The 16081-nt window shown below is 49.1% G+C and overlaps 1 protein-coding gene across 1 annotated transcript; it reads left to right on the forward strand.

Annotated features, from left to right (window-relative positions):
* The first annotated feature begins 11073 nt into the window (after positions 1 to 11073).
* Positions 11074 to 15783, forward strand: LOC122383739 (serine-aspartate repeat-containing protein F-like). Its single transcript, XM_043370472.1, has 2 exons — positions 11074 to 11299; positions 12243 to 15783. Exons 1-2 carry the CDS (start codon positions 11294 to 11296, stop codon positions 15111 to 15113), a joined length of 2877 nt encoding a protein of 958 aa, XP_043226407.1. The 5' UTR covers positions 11074 to 11293; the 3' UTR covers positions 15114 to 15783.
* Positions 15784 to 16081: the final 298 nt, after the last annotated feature.

Genomic DNA, 16081 nt, shown 5'->3' on the forward strand with positions numbered 1-16081 from the left:
GGTCACCGATGACGTCACAGGTCAGGTCAAAGATGAAATGTTTCTCCGTTCACGGGTGTTCTAGGGAATGCGCTATAACACCGAGGAAAACGCATTTTGTCGAGAATCAGCGGTAGGGCGTCAGTTGCCTAGTAGATATGTTGCTATTAGAGGTCACTGGCAATACCAGGTCAGGTCACAGGTCAGGTCACCAAGGGTCACAGGTCAGGTCACATGAGCCCAACTTTACTAAGGTTGTGTGATACATGTTTTATGGCCAATTTTTCATTTCCAACTCAATGGTGTTGAGTATAAGACTATCAGGTACGGCTTAGGTCACTTTCTGGTGAAGTTCAGGTCAAGGTTAGGTCAAGGTCAGGCCAAAAAAGGTCAAATTTTAAAGTTGATAGTTTTGCATAAAATGGGTATTGATTCGATGCAGCTCGTCACGGGGAGTCTAATGGTGGTCTTTGTTTTGCGCTACGGGGTCTAGAATTGCTAAAAATTGAGTTTGAAAATTTGACGTCACCAATTTTGAACAGTTTTTTCGCTATAACTTCGCCAAAAAAAAGAGGTATCAATCTAAAATTTGGTATGTAGATGGAAGGCGGTAAGGACTATCATATATATTCCGGTTTTTGCGAAATTCAAAAAACTTTTTGGATTTTTCGATTATTATATCCGAAAAATCTATTTTTTGATTTTTGGGGGTCAAAATCCAAAAATTTTAAAAATCCGAGATTGTAGTTTTGTAGCCCTGTTCAATCTACAGCTTTTATGTCTTTATCATTTTTCTTTATTTGCAAAGCTATAGGCCTGACAGCTCTTCCCGCGAAACCCTTTTTTGGGTCGAAAATGGCAGAACATGACGTCACTCTGACGTCATTTCCGGCCAACCTATCATAGCCTTTGGAAAAATTTTTGGTCACAATGTGTAAAATTGATGTCCGGGAGGGTACTGGAGTTTGGTGACGATCGGCGCAGCGGTTCTGGAGATATATCGAAAAGTCTGGAGGGGGGGCAAAAAATAGCCCCCCCCCCACCAGGTCGCGGGTTAACCAGCTGTCATGCTTTGCTAGCAAGTATTTCCCCGCTAGATAGCTGATGAAAGTTATTTTCACGAGCTGCCGTTTATGAAGCGTCAAAAATTGCCGAACCCGGACTCGGAAGACGCCTAATCTAATGCGCGTCTCGCCCGCTCCCTGCAAACGTCCCATTCGAATGCACATGCATGGTCCAAACTCTATCACGCTATTGTATCGAACCGGGCGAGCGACAGCTGCGGCAGCCAGCACCCGGGATGGTCATTGGTCCACCCATGAATTGTGTGCTGATTTTTGCAATTTTCGGAACGTGTTTCCATGTCGGGACAATGTTACGCATCCTAACAGAGTGGCGCAGTACATGAGTAGGATATCTGTCAGGTTTGCAGGCCCTGCAGCGATAATATACATATCAGCACCAGCATAGCGATATGTCGTCTAACCGGACCATGTTCGACCATCAACGAATTCTGATAAGAGATCGCACCGCGGGCAAAATCAATACATTTTCTTTAGCATTTTGCTGCGCATTGATTTATGTACTTACTTAGCATCTCTACACTTAGGTATATCCTACTCCAAAATCCTTGCATAAACGCTTATCTTAACCCGCGCACCGACGGGGGTCTGCGCCAACTTCGCACCGACGGGGGGGGGGGGCGGATGACCGCATCGGATACGCACGGACAAGGTCTACAATTTTTACAAAGGTCATTTTCAGGTCAGGTCAAAGATGACGTCACAGGGGTCGAAAAATTCAAAATGGCGGCGCTAGATAGGGAGAGAGTTTTTCTCGAATAACTTTCGAATTAGTCAAGATAGGGACAAACTAAGAGCATCATCGTGATCCTCTCGTCAATCCGCATCGAATGCTATATATGTTGACCTCGAAAGGTCAAGGTCAAAGGTTGACCTCAGGTCACGTGACCTCGAGGTCATTATGTATATCATTCGATGCGTCTTGACGAGCTGAACACAATGAGACCATCCGCGCGGCTGTATCTTGTTCCTGTACGGAGTTATTGGCAAAAAACCTTTGGTGACCTTTGATGACGTCACATGACCTTACAGCTGCCCAACAGCAAAACAGACCTCAAGGTAGTGAACGTTGATCGTATATGAAGTCATGTATGGTATATGGGGCCACTTCGACCCGTTTTAGTGGTAAAAACAGGGAGTTGATCCATTGACTTATAATGGGGAGGTCGAGAAATTGACCTGACCTTAGGTCACCGACATCAAAATTCCGAGATATACAAATTGTAGCTACTAATGACCTAATAACATCCTGCGACTTTCAAAGGCCTCCGACATCTACTGTAGCTCTGGCACGGTGACAAAGTTGCAAAAAAAGTGACTTGAGGTTGGATCATTCAAAGTGACCTGGTGACCTGACCTTAAAAGTTAGGAGGTTCAAACTTGCACACCATGTGTAAAATTGATGAGAGAATAGTCGTACCAAATTTCGCGGCGCTACGCGCCGCGATTTTCCCGCTATCCGCGAAAGACCTCAGGGGGGCGGATATCCGCCCCCCCGTCGGTGCGCGGGTTAAATATCATTTCAACATTCTCACTGTGATTTCATGAGTTCCAATGAACTGACAATACTACTCCTAGCCAATATTTTTGTCCTTGAGTTCCTAAGCACTTTTTTACTTCTGCCGTGCTCCGTGCAGCATGCACCAGTGACCTTGCTTTCTACACCGCAGGTGAATATCATGAAGGAATATCATTGACATCGTGCTGACCGCTATAGGTCGGGTGCCACGAACATGTATTCGAGTGAAATTATAACAAAAAACTGAATAATCAGCATGCAAATCATATTTTGAAAATAATTCAGGTTTCCTTGTCGTTCCATGAAACGGCGGCAAAAAAGCGGCACATTACATTTGTGCATTTATGCGAACCGTTTTGATCATGAAGATCAACGCTCTTGTACTTGTTTCCCCAAATGAGCAAAAATAAAAACATATTTTGCATATTATCGCTAAGAAAATTAATATTTGGAAAGCAATGAAATGATAAGGATTTAGGCAACTGTGCGGACTGCGGACATAATTATGCGAGAGGCTATAGAATAGATAATATGCCAACCTAATTCAAGAGAATGTATAAACGGTACATAAATAAACATACATAAACGGTACGGTACATAAACGGTAATAAAGTTACATACATAAACGGTATGCCTATTCAAGTTTAACCGTCGGTAATTCAATAATTTCACAAAACCAAGCTCATTTTAACCACAAGCACACTGCCCTTTAACCATAAACTGAGGGCAAAGCTAACTGAAACCGCTTATGAGCACGGCCGTTCCCAGGTCGACTAGAACGAGTCAATCAAGTTGACCCCTACACGACGCAAGTCGCAAGCATTGCCGGAAGCGTCAGACATGTGTAGCACTGCTAAGGGTAAGAGCCACTGCTATTATTTCACCAGCTTAGATAATGCTTGTAGGTCTGATATGGGCCAGTAAATCGACAGGCGTGCCTGGTACTGCTGAGGGTGAGAGCCAGGAGCCAGTAATCACCGGCTCACCAGAGGATGGTTTAGTCCAGGTGATCTCCAACTGTCGGCGAGAGTCGGTGTCGGACCCTCCGCGCCGCGCCGCCTGATGTCACCTGAAGTGGCGACACAAACGCATCTGGCATCAAGATTGAAAAAGCTTCAGTCTTTAGAGTCTGCGCCGTAATTCAGATCACGTCACGTGGGCTCCTGAAAGAAAAAGAGTATGTCCTTTCAGATCAATGGTGGTTAACCCTCGCCCCGTTGGGGGGGGGGGCATTTTGGCCCCCCCTGTGATTTTTCCTGAATAGCAAGAAAACGGCGGCGCGCAGCGCCGCCAAATTTTCAGTACCTTCCCGGGCATCAATTTGACACCTTCACACCAAATTTCAGGTCTTAGGTCACCTTAGGTCAGGAGTTATTGAGGTCAAACTGAGGTCATGTTCGAGCAAAAATGAGCAAAAAACATGCAATCTTGACACGCTCACCAAATCTACAATTATCAAGCAATTTCAAAGTTCTTTATATGGTCTAGTAGACAAAAAGCGGCGCTACAAAACTGCTATCTCGGATTTTCAAAATTGCTGGTTTTTGACCAAAAAAAAATCAAAAAATTGATTTTTTTAGAAAAACTTTTAAAAAATCAAAAAAAAATCCGAATTTCGAAAAAACCGGAATATATGTGATAGTCCCAGCGCTCTTCTATATACATACCAAATTTCAGATCGATATCTTGTTTTTTGGCCAAGTTATAGCGAAAAAAACTGTTCAAAAATGATGACGTCAAATTTTTGAACTCAATTTTTAGCGATTCTAGACCACGTACGGCAAAACAAAGACCACCATTGAACTCCCCGTGACGAGCTGCATCGATTCGATACCCATTTTATGCAAAATATCAACTTTGAAATTTGACCTAATTTGACCTGACCTTGACCTGACCTTGACCTGACCTTGACCAAAACGTGACCTAAGCTGGCCCCAAAGGCTGCCTGACCCACATAATCGCATTTGTCATGTAAAATGGACCATAAAACATGTATCACACGACACTTTCATATTGTGACCCCCCGTGACCTGACCTCTGTGACCTGACCTGGTATCAGTGACCTTAAATAGCAAAATATGTGTTTGAAGAACATTTCCCCATCGATGATTTTCAATGAAATGCATTTTACTCGATTTTACAACGCATTTCTTGAAATGCCTGTAAACGGTGAAAATTGGACCTTTGACCTGACCTGTGACGTCATCGGTTTGACCTAGGTCAATAAAATTGGGTCACAAGGTAGTTCCCCGTTGGGGCTATCCAACGCCGTTTACCGCTTGTCGCTATGTTGCGTGGTTCTCGAGATCTTAGGGGGGGGGGGGCCAAATGGCCCCCCCCCCAACCGGGCGCGTTGCTCGGCAGAGCCCAACGGGGCGCGGGTGTCTAATAGGGTGTCTCGAAAGTGGGGTCAAAAAATTAATTCACTTCCTATAGCAAAAACCACTTGCATCTAGCCTTATTATGACATGAAATGATGATTAAAAAAATTTCATTTAATGTTAAGAACCAGCGCACCTCGTCTATCGTAACCCTTTCCTGACAATTTCTGGCGTTGCAGTCTCCGTAGGCTTTCTTCGGTGTTATTTTCACGTAAACCGTATAAATGCGTTCTCGCTTCAGCTTGCGATCTTTCAACGAACCAATACATTTGTTGCATAAACATTTACTAAAGACACTTTCCTAGCGCAACATATCCAAAAATTGCTACCTGAGTGATACTCATCCTGCTGACAGTAGGTTATGCTAAAAGCTAATATCCATGTTGCTGACTAGGTAAAATGCAGTAAGAATGCCAACACACATGATATGCCTCGTTTTCTACGTTTCTGTCTTGCTCTTGAGCGCACTCCATTCCAATTTTTTGTCCGGATAAGTGGGAGGTCGAGCCTTGACTTCGCACGGCTGACATTGATATCGGCCGTCATGGCCGACACGCTTCTGCGACTCTCTTCTGCGCTAGCAGCATTCCTCTGCTTCAGGAATCATCGGAGAACATCGCTTCTCCACGGAAGCTGCGTGCGAGGAAGACTAGCGGATCCAGATTTGCGTTTTTTTTTTTGGGGGGGGGGCAACTCATGCAGGAGCCAAACCTAGCGTGCCCCCAAATCCTATTTTCTCATCGGATTTAGGCCACTTATTTTTCGTCACAGCCCTGACACGATGAACATTTTTTAACTAAAAAGAAAAAATATAGAAATGGTAACCCACCCGACCCATGCCTTTATATCACTTTGTAAACACTTCACATTGCTTTTATCGACCAGTTAACCCGCGCGGGGCTGGGGGGTAAATTTTACTCCCCCTCGCGAATTTTTGCAATATCTCAAAAACGGCGGCGCGCAGCGCCGCCAAACTTTCAGTACCTTTTCTTACATCAATTTGACACGTTCCCTGAAAATTTGAGCGAAATCCGTCGGAAATTTTTTGAGAAATTGACGTTTTAGTGACGTCATGTTCGCCATTTTCGCCTCAAAAACGGCAAAAGTTCAAACGCCGCTAACATCTTCATTTTTAAAGCAATCAAGACGTAACAAAAAAGGATATACGTAATTTTACTTTGTCTATCAAATGGCTATCTCGTTTTTTTTTTGAAAATTTTGGATTTTGGCCCAAATTTTGTCAAAAAACTGACTTTTTGGGGAAAATAGCTATAAAATCCAAAATTCTGAGTGTATCGAAAAAACCGGAATATATGTCAGAGAAGTGGTCTATGTGCACCTACATACCAAGATTTAGAAGAATCGGTTCAAAAATGTGGGAGTTATTCAAAATTGTATGACGTCACGACACACAAAAATTTTGAAAAATGACTTTTTTGGAAGTTCTAGACCTCGTACGGAAACAAAAGTAGCACCATTCGATTCGCCGTGAAAAACTGCATCAGATAGACACCTTTTTAGGCCTTAACAACCAACTTCAGAATTTGACCTCACTTCACCTGACCTTGACCTGACCTCGACCTGAAATTCATCCAGAGGTGGTCCATATCACTTATTGAGTGTGCCTATTGAATTCTATGAGTAAAATGACCCATAAAACATGTGTCGCACATGCCCTTTTCTATATTTTGTTTTTGGTGACCTGACCTGACCTGACCTTGACCTTGACCTTGACCTTTGAATGATATTGTATGCAACGAATATTGTCTTGGTAGCCTAAGAACACGTTTTGGGCGATCAGTCTCAGTCCATGACTCCATTCTTCGGCAACTACGGTGCAAAGCCGATACTGTAGGAACTTGCAATTTGTACCCTTGACCTGACCTTGACCTTGACCTCAAACTTAAAATTAAGTACATGTTTTTAGTTGTTCGTGATGAGATCTTTCGATTGGCGTTTGAATTTTCCAAATCGGACCATTAGTTTGGGAGATAACAGGGGGGGGGTTAAATTTACCCCCCCCCCCCCAGCCCCGCGCGTTCGGCTGGAGACCCCAGCCCCGCGCGGGTTAACCCGCTCCGGGTCGGTGCTTGGCGCAACCTTTGAGGGCCGGGAGGTGGTAAAACACCCCCTGTTTAACTTGGCTGCTGGGTCACGCACTGATTGAACTATGTTTCATTATCGTTTGGGGGGGGGGGCAAACAGGCCACTTAAGCCTTTGGGGGGGCATAGCCCTAAGTGCCCCCTCCCTGCAGATCCGCCAGTGTAAGAGACCAATGGAGCTGGAGGAAGGTCTGCTAGGTGGACATTCAGGACCGGGACCACGGTCTGGTTACGGGTACTTGGACCGGGCTTTGCCATGGCCTGAGAATGAATGAGGAACTTCACCACCAATGCATACATCGACAGTCGACACCATCACGAGAGTGCAATCAACACTGGCGGCCGCAGCCCCTCGAGGTGAAACTCAGCGCTCCTCCATGGGCGGCAGCGGCCGTCGTTCTCGTCCTCGGCAGGATCTGGACACGAGACGGCTCACAATTGTGGCTTGGGTACTATGATTATGGTTAGAGCAGACGAAAGTTATCACTGTGCTGCTGCCGCGGTTGGGCTCGAGGGGCTCGAGTGTCGACTACATAGGCGTCTGTGGCGCTAGCGTGTCTGGTCTGAGTTCCGACTGAGATTATGGGCTGGTGCCGGACGTGGTTTGTCCAGAGTTTAGCTGCGCTGAAGCGAAGATCGCATTACAGGCGTGACTTTAAAAAGTGTATCGACAACGTCTACACTAAATAAAGTCAATTAACTACCGACCTGAAACTACGCTTAAACTCTTCACCCACGAACTCTGCCTGAGACTTTCGTGAAAACCACCGTATTATTACTGCCACTAACACCAAGCAAAACCAATGGAGACTGCAACGCCCGAAAAGTGGGTGCAAGCTTTTGGAAATCGCGACTGCGCTTGTTGTAGGGTGTGTCACTAGAAACAGATCAATTGCTTCCGCTGATTTTCCTTGTCCCTGTGTCTATGGAAGCCCATTGGTGCAGTTCTTTTTTCCATGCATCAAAAATTCGATCGGCGCCGGCTAAAAGAAGTTCGGGATTTATCGTGGCGCCCGGCGTTGCAGTCTCCATGTTTGGCGTAATGCGTTTGATGACACTAACACCAGCCGCGCGCGTCTTCGCCTGTTAGCGTTGACAGACGCTGTCAATACGGATGTGAGCAATGCAAACGAGGCAGTATCCTCTTTTTAGACAACGGTTACACAGAAAAGATGCATCTTTGCCATTCAATAGCAAACTGAATTCAACTGAATTAGCATTTGCCTACCTTGTATGGTTCAGGGGACCGATTTTCTTCCAGACCTCCTTTGAGGAGATGTTGCCCGTCCGCGCGGCTCTGGTGAGCTGATACAGCAGGAGTTGGATACAGCAGCCAGCTGCCTTACCCAACGGCCCCGTGAATGATCCGGGTCCACTGGTTTTGCCGTCCAAGTTCTGGAACACTTCCCTGAGTACAAGCTCATTCGAGTGCAGCTGGCAAGCAAACCAATGGACCGTTTTCTCTTGAATAAGCTCCAAAAGTCGGCATATTCCTCCAGATCTGCCCGTATTGACAGCCGCGCCATCGCAGCCTATTAGCCAGAGTGGCAGCGTTTATCAGCTCATTGGCTTGATCAATGGCTTTACCCGAAATTGGCGTAAAGTTGGAGAGATATTCGTTTCCTGGTTCTGCTACCTTAGCCACATGTTCCTCAGCTGCCGTGTCGCCGCCTCGGCCCGTGCTAGTTTGATCATGCCTTCCATCAAAGTACATGGCCTTGAGCTCAGCGTCGCTGTGTTGTTGGTCCCGCGCGGCCACTGTACTTTGTCTCATCCGGCATCTTTCTCTCTTTCGGGTCGACCAGCAATTCTGCTTTGCCGCTCGCTACGCGACCGATATCCATCTGAAAACCGTTGATGACGGCCGTCACAGCACGGTTGGATAAACCATACCTGTCAGTCAGCTGCCAGTGCAGTGTTTGTCATATCATCATCGTTTGAGTCTTTGATGCATTTCTTCATCTCAAATCATCTTCAGTGCATCACTTGTGACGTCTTCATTGCTGTCGCTGGTGTCGGTCGTTGCCGACGAGTCTACCTGGCCTGTCTCGTCGATATTGACGCCGTTGGAATAGGTACGGAGGTGGGAAGGACCAGCTTGACCCACGTCGCCCCTCCTCTCGTTCCGCTCCCGTCTCATTCTAAGGCTCGCAGTCTTACGCCGTTTCCTTGTCTCCTCGTAGTCCACACCACCCAGTCTCATCTTCCGAACTCCTCTCTGGTCTCGAAGGAATGCTATTTCCGCTGGCGGTACCCGGTTTGAAAGTGGACAGGTACAGCTTCGCCGATCTTTACAGCGGCAGCGGGCGATGTCAAAAAGCTTACGAAACAGACTCGCTTCAGAAAGACTTTGTTTCGCTTGTCCCTCCTGCATTCTTTTGGGCACCTTATTCGATCGGCGAAATCTTTCGTAGATTTGCTTTACCTTCCGAACCACATTGTGCATTTGTATCGTTGGTATGCCCTCACTCGACCACATTGCAACCACAGCTTCCGCTGCTTCACGTAAACATGCAGTGACTGTCCGCTCACTTTTTCTATCCCCTGCCAAGAGTCTCACATAGTTCAATACAACTCTGTTTGTAGGCAGCTGATTTACCTACCGGCAACACACTGGGAGACCCGATAACAAAATGTTTCGCTTTGCTTCGCAACGGCATCACTGCGGCACGGATAGTCCGATTCGATTGCGCCACACGCATTTCTGCTCACGCCGCAGCTGAAACCAGACTGACCCACGTTCTTCACAAGCTCGTGTGCCTCGGGGAGACAGCACATGACTCAAAAGCCGACACATTGTGTTGCCGACGGAGGGGTGATACCCGAGACCCCGCTCACGTTGCCCTCTGTCCATCCGTGCTCTCATTCTCTCTGCCCCACTCGTGATAGTCTTGCCAAGGCTGCAGCTTGATCCTATTATATGGATCATCTGTGGGTCCCTGAATGGCCCCAACACATTAAGATAGCAGTATGTTTCGTCCGACGTCCATTTAAACAAGAAATAGCAATCGAATTTTAACCGTCAAACGGTGTTGGCCGCAACAGTCCGACGGCGAGTCATATGGCTGGTGTTAGCGCTACGGTACGCATTGTGTTCAGTATGGAGACTTCAACGCCGGGCGCCATGGGAAATGTCGAAATTGATTGGGCCCGCGCCGCCTGAATTTTCGGTGCAGCGAAAAAAGAACGGTGCCAATGGGCTTCAATGAACCCAGGGACGAGGAATATCCGCGGAAGCGCTTGATCTGAGACAAAAATATTAGATATGACACACCCTATTGTTGAAGACAATGGCTCATAATTTTTTAATTGCGATTTTCGAAACCAGTAGACTCGATTGCAAATGTTTTGGACTATAAGCATGTCAACTTTATTTTTCGAGACACCCTAGTGGTTATCCCATCCACGGTTTTTTCCCCAGACCGTCATGATTTTGAACTTCCTACCCTTGTACCGGCGGTCTTTCTTGAAGGACGTTAACTGATCAGAAGGCAGCTCGATCCTTTTGAGAACTCAAAAACCGTAAGGCTGATTTCAGTGAGGAAAGTGAAATTCCGTTCATCTCATCGTAAACCACAAAACTAACCCATGAAGAATCAAATTATCGCGAATTTGGGGCTCAGTAGAGTAAAAAAATGTAACAAAAAAAATCAGTCTTTATCAAGTGCCAGTGCTATGGGATGACTTCTTGTGCTGGTAGTTGTCAACGCACGTTTCTCTCTCGCCTTCAGCGTCGTGATTTATATTTTTGTTACTTTTGCTCGCCGTCGAAGGCCATCCGTCGGACAGTCTAGGAGGACTCCTGTCGCAGGGCGACTGCTGGCCTGTTCCCGCGGCGCCGCGGCACAACGACGCGGCGCTGTTTTCGGAAGCCCGTTGGCGTGCTGGTGGCTGTGATGCCCCGGCGATCGGCCCGGGTCCGTTCCTTTTGTGTCGGCCTACCAGCGCTGACCGGTCGTCGACGGGCCGATTTTTTCGGCCGGCGCCGGTGGACTATTGTTCAATTAGCCGGCGGGCGAGCCCGCTCCGAAACGGGCCGCCGCTGGACGAGGAAAACGCTGCTCCAGGATGTGCCGCGGGCGGTGGCCGTCTGCACGGACGGTCGCCTTTCGGTGACGTCGATCAACGAGCCCGCGGGGGGTGTGCACCACTGACAGCGGTATATATTGCACTCGAGGACGGACCGCTCTTCAGTTTTGGACTGGCTTCCGACTCCCAACACCATCAACATGAAGGTAAGGGATCGCGGCGCGGCGCGGCGCGGCGTGGAGTGGCGCAGTGGCGACAGTGGTGTGTGCGATCATCTTCCACTCACCCGCCGCGATAAGAGTGCCGCCGAACTGTCGACTGTGCTCGCCAGTGAGAAGCGCCAGAGACTCGAGTGAAGTGGGATGCCGCCGAGAGCACCGGAGGATCCAACTTCCTGAATATCATAGTGTGATGGCGACTTGCCGCAGTTCGTCTGCTCAAGTGTCTCTTGCCAAGTGTCAAGAATGGCTGTTTTTGTTCACTATCGCTTGTAATTTTCTTTTTTTATGCAAGCACTTATATTCATTGATAAGTTTTCAAAACTAAGTTCATTTATTCATACCTCATTGAGCCAAAAAATATATCTCTTTTTATAATAGATATTTGCCATGAAGTCTGCCAGAAAGCTTCACAATAAATTCAAACTTAGGTTTTCCATTGAATTTTGATGCATGCGAATTTCCTATACATGTATGCAGCTGGCACAATATTGCGTTCTTTCTCGCTGCGGATGATAAGTACCCTTTTTTTTGTGTGTGAAATTTTGCCGTCGGTACATTAAAGAACAAAACCGAAAAACTTAATCCCATAATTTTCAAGCGACCTTTGTGTTGCTCACTGTGCGCGAAATTGGCAGCTGTCTTTGTGTTGCAAATGTTGAAATTATTAATTACATATTTATTATTCACCAGTAGCAAAGAAGCGTGTAGAAATAATCAAGCTGAAAATAATCTATGCTAAAATGAGATCATTGTTTTTCACCTACTGATTAAACTTTTATGGCTTATTTCAGTATTCAAACTGGCTTATGAATTATCTCTGGAAAAACTACTTGATTTTTTTCATTATTGTGTACTTGGCCAGCTTGGAATGCTGGAGGTGGTGTGGGTGTCCCTCACTGACCGTGCGTCGCCTGTCGTCTGCCCTCAGCCACTCCAGTTGGTATCGGCCCTGGTGGTCCTGATCTGCCTCGTCTCGTTGGTCTCAGCTGGTCTGAGGCTGCGCCGGTCGCGCGAGGAGGATGGCCAGGAGCTGGCCTACGCACACCAACTGGAGAGCCAGGTGCCCTATTTCATCAGACGCCAGGAGCGCTCTGCTGAGGGCTACGTAATCGACAACAGTGGCGATGACGACAGCGACGTCCAAGCCGAAGATAGCGGAGACGCCGGAGCCGAGGAGTCGGGCGGAGACGCCGGCTCCGAAGGCAGCGAAGGCTCCGACGGAGGCAACAACGGAGAAGAGGAGGACTCCGGTGACGACTCTGGCGAAGACTCTGGATCTGATGGCGACGACAGTGCGTCTGACGGCGAGGAATCCGAATCGGACGGAGAGGACTCCGAGTCTGACGGAGACGACGAATCCGATGAGGACGACTCCGAATCTGATGGCGAGGACTCCGACGGAGACGACGAATCCGATGAGGATGACTCTGAATCTGATGGTGAGGACTCTGAGTCTGACGGAGAGGAGGACTCCGATGAGGATGACTCCGAATCTGATGGCGAGGACTCCGAGTCTGACGGAGACGACGAATCCGATGAGGATGACTCTGAATCTGATGGTGAGGACTCTGAGTCTGACGGAGAGGAGGACTCCGATGAGGATGACTCCGAATCTGATGGCGAGGACTCCGAGTCTGACGGAGACGACGAATCCGATGAGGATGACTCCGAATCTGATGGCGAGGACTCCGACTCTGACGGAGACGACGAATCCGATGAGGATGACTCCGAATCTGATGGCGAGGACTCTGAGTCTGACGGAGAGGACGACTCCGATGACGATGACTCCGAATCTGATGGCGAGGACTCCGAGTCTGACGAGGACGATTCTGAATCTGATGGTGAGGACTCCGAGTCTGACGACGACGATTCCGAATCTGATGGTGAAGACTCCGAATCCGACGGCGAGGACTCCGAATCTGATGACGATGACTCTGAGTCCGACGACTCCGACTCCGATGATGACGACTCCGAGTCTGACGGCGACGATTCTGAGTCTGATGACGACTCCGAGTCTGATGACGATGATTCTGAGTCTGACGACTCCGACTCCGATGACTCCGAGTCTGATGACGACGACTCTGAGTCCGACGACTCCGACTCCGATGAGGATGACTCCGAGTCCGAAGATGACGATTCTGAGTCTGACGACTCCGAAGACGATGACTCCGAGTCCGAAGACGATGATTCTGAGTCTGACGACTCCGACGACTCCGAATCCGAAGACGATGATTCTGAGTCTGACGACTCCGACTCCGATGAGGATGATTCTGAGTCCGAGGACGATGATTCTGAGTCTGACGACTCCGATTCCGACTCCGACGACTCCGAGTCCGAAGACGATGATTCCGAGTCTGACGACTCCGACTCTGAATCTGACGACGACGAGGGCGAGGAATCCGATGACGGTGGCGAGAACCAGCGCAAGAAGAAGAAGAAGGTAGCGTCGAAGGAGGAGGGCTCCGCCGGTGACGATGGTGGCGACGCCGCCGAGGAAGAAGAGGAAGAAGAGGAAGAGGAGGAGGAAGAGGAGGAGGATGACTCCGATGATGACTCCGACTCTGATGACTCCGACTCCGACTCGGGTGACTCCGACTCCGACTCGGATGACTCCGACTCCGAAGACGACAGCGACTCCGGAGAGGAAGGCTCGGGCAAGTCTGGAAACAACAGCGAATCGGATGACGACTCGGATTCGGATGACGACTCGGATGATGACTCCGATGACGACAGCGATGACGACTCCGATGACGACAGCGATGACGACAGCGACTCGGATGATGACTCCGATGACGATAGCGAGTCGAATGATGACTCCGATTCGGATGACGACAGCGAGTCGGACGACAGCGAGTCGGATGACGACTCCGATGATGACAGTGAGTCGGATGACTCCGATTCGGATGACGACAGCGACTCTGATGACGACAGCGAGTCGGATGACGACTCCGACTCCGACTCCGACTCCGATGATGACAGTGAGTCGAATGAAGACAGCGACTCCGAGGACGACAGTGAGTCTGATGACGACAGTGACTCCGATGACGACAGCGACTCCGATGACGACTCCGATGACGACAGTGACTCGGATGATGACTCCGATGACGACAGCGACTCGGATGACGACTCCGATGACGACAGTGACTCGGATGATGACGACAGCGACTCCGATGACGACTCCGATGACGACTCCGATGACGACAGTGACTCGGATGACGACTCCGATGACGACAGCGACTCGGATGACTCCGATGACGACAGCGACTCGGATGACGACTCTGATGACGACAGCGACTCGGATGATGACTCCGAAGACGACAGCGACTCGGATGATGACTCCGATGACGACAGCGACTCCGACAGTGACGACGATGATGAGGAGGAAGGTGAAGATAACGGCGATGCCGAGAACAACGGCGATGCCGGCAGCAACGGCGATGCCGGGACCGACGGCGAACCCGGTTACAACTACGCTGAGGCCAGCGGCGGAGAAGAGGCCAAGGCCGAGTCCAGCGGACAGGGCGAGGCGGCCAAGGCCGAGGAGCCTGAGGTCGTGCTGGTAGTAGAGGAGGTGGCCGTGCCGGAGCCCGAGGTGGTGGTGCCGGTAGTCGAGGAGGCCCAGTTCTACGAGCCGGTCGCGCCGCGCCCCAAGCCGTTCTTCCCGGCCGGCTACAACCAGTTCGTGCCGCCGTTCGCCGGCGCTCCCAACACGCTGGTGATCACCCCTCCCGCAGCGGGCGTGCAGCAGCAGCAGCAGCATCAGCAGACCGCCTACCGGAAGCGCCGCGGAGCCTACTAGACAGTCCAAAACCAGTTCAACACCGGGCGGAGACGCCGATAGGCTGCTGACGCGCGTGGGCGCACATCGAGGGCCTGAGCGGTCACATTCGGCGAAGGCGGCCACACGCAATCCGCCAACGCCTGGCGAAACCGGCAGGCTCTTGAACACTGATATTCTGTGAACTCCTGGTGATGGCTGTGTCCACGCTATCCCGTGCTCTCCTATTTTCGTCACGTGTGAGTTTGTTTTCCAAAGAACCGCTGCTGTGTGTTATAACGCAGCTGCGATGATGCTATAACCTGCTGCTAGATGCGGACACTTCTCTAGCTCGTCTTCCACAGCGACCGAAATCCAGCGTCGCTCACTGAGCTCGCACCGCAAACCTTCTCACCCTCTGTCTTATTCCATCACCCTTTCCACTTTTCTTCCCATTCCTATGTGTGTGCTGTCGTTATTGAAAGTTGTGCGTGTCTGTCCCTTGTTAACTGTGTGTGTTCTCCTTTGTCCCGTGATAACTTCGTCCTTCGTTCTACGTTTCTTGTGTGCATGCCTCCCCTACGGAGGTGTCCCTCGTGATATGCATGTTCGTGGCGTCCCCTGTTCGGTTCTGTGCCCTTATGTTCGTCCACGTTGTGTAGTTTGTAGGTGATTGGGCGATATGTCCTGCAATATACATATATTTCTTCGTGACGTTTGTGTGAACAATGCATGCGGGCGTGCAGGGCGCTAATGTGGGAAGAATGAGAATAGTGAATACCATTGTTACATGTTGATGGTGAGAAGCAAGGAGCCGCAAATACATTGAGCAATATATGTCAGCGTTTTACGGTATTCACTCACATTTGGCAAATTCCTTTTCACCTAACAGTTAGGAACTTAACTGTAATTCCGCATTGTTCATCGCATATTCAAACACGCCACCAAGTCACACAAGCGTAGCTCCACCTGGTACACCTTCTAGACATGCCGTGACTGGTGATAACTGG

The sequence above is a fragment of the Amphibalanus amphitrite genome, unplaced genomic scaffold (genome assembly GCF_019059575.1).
Source record: "Amphibalanus amphitrite isolate SeventyFive unplaced genomic scaffold, NRLGWU_Aamphi_draft 000172F_arrow, whole genome shotgun sequence".
NCBI classification, from domain to species: Eukaryota; Metazoa; Arthropoda; class Thecostraca; order Balanomorpha; family Balanidae; genus Amphibalanus; species Amphibalanus amphitrite.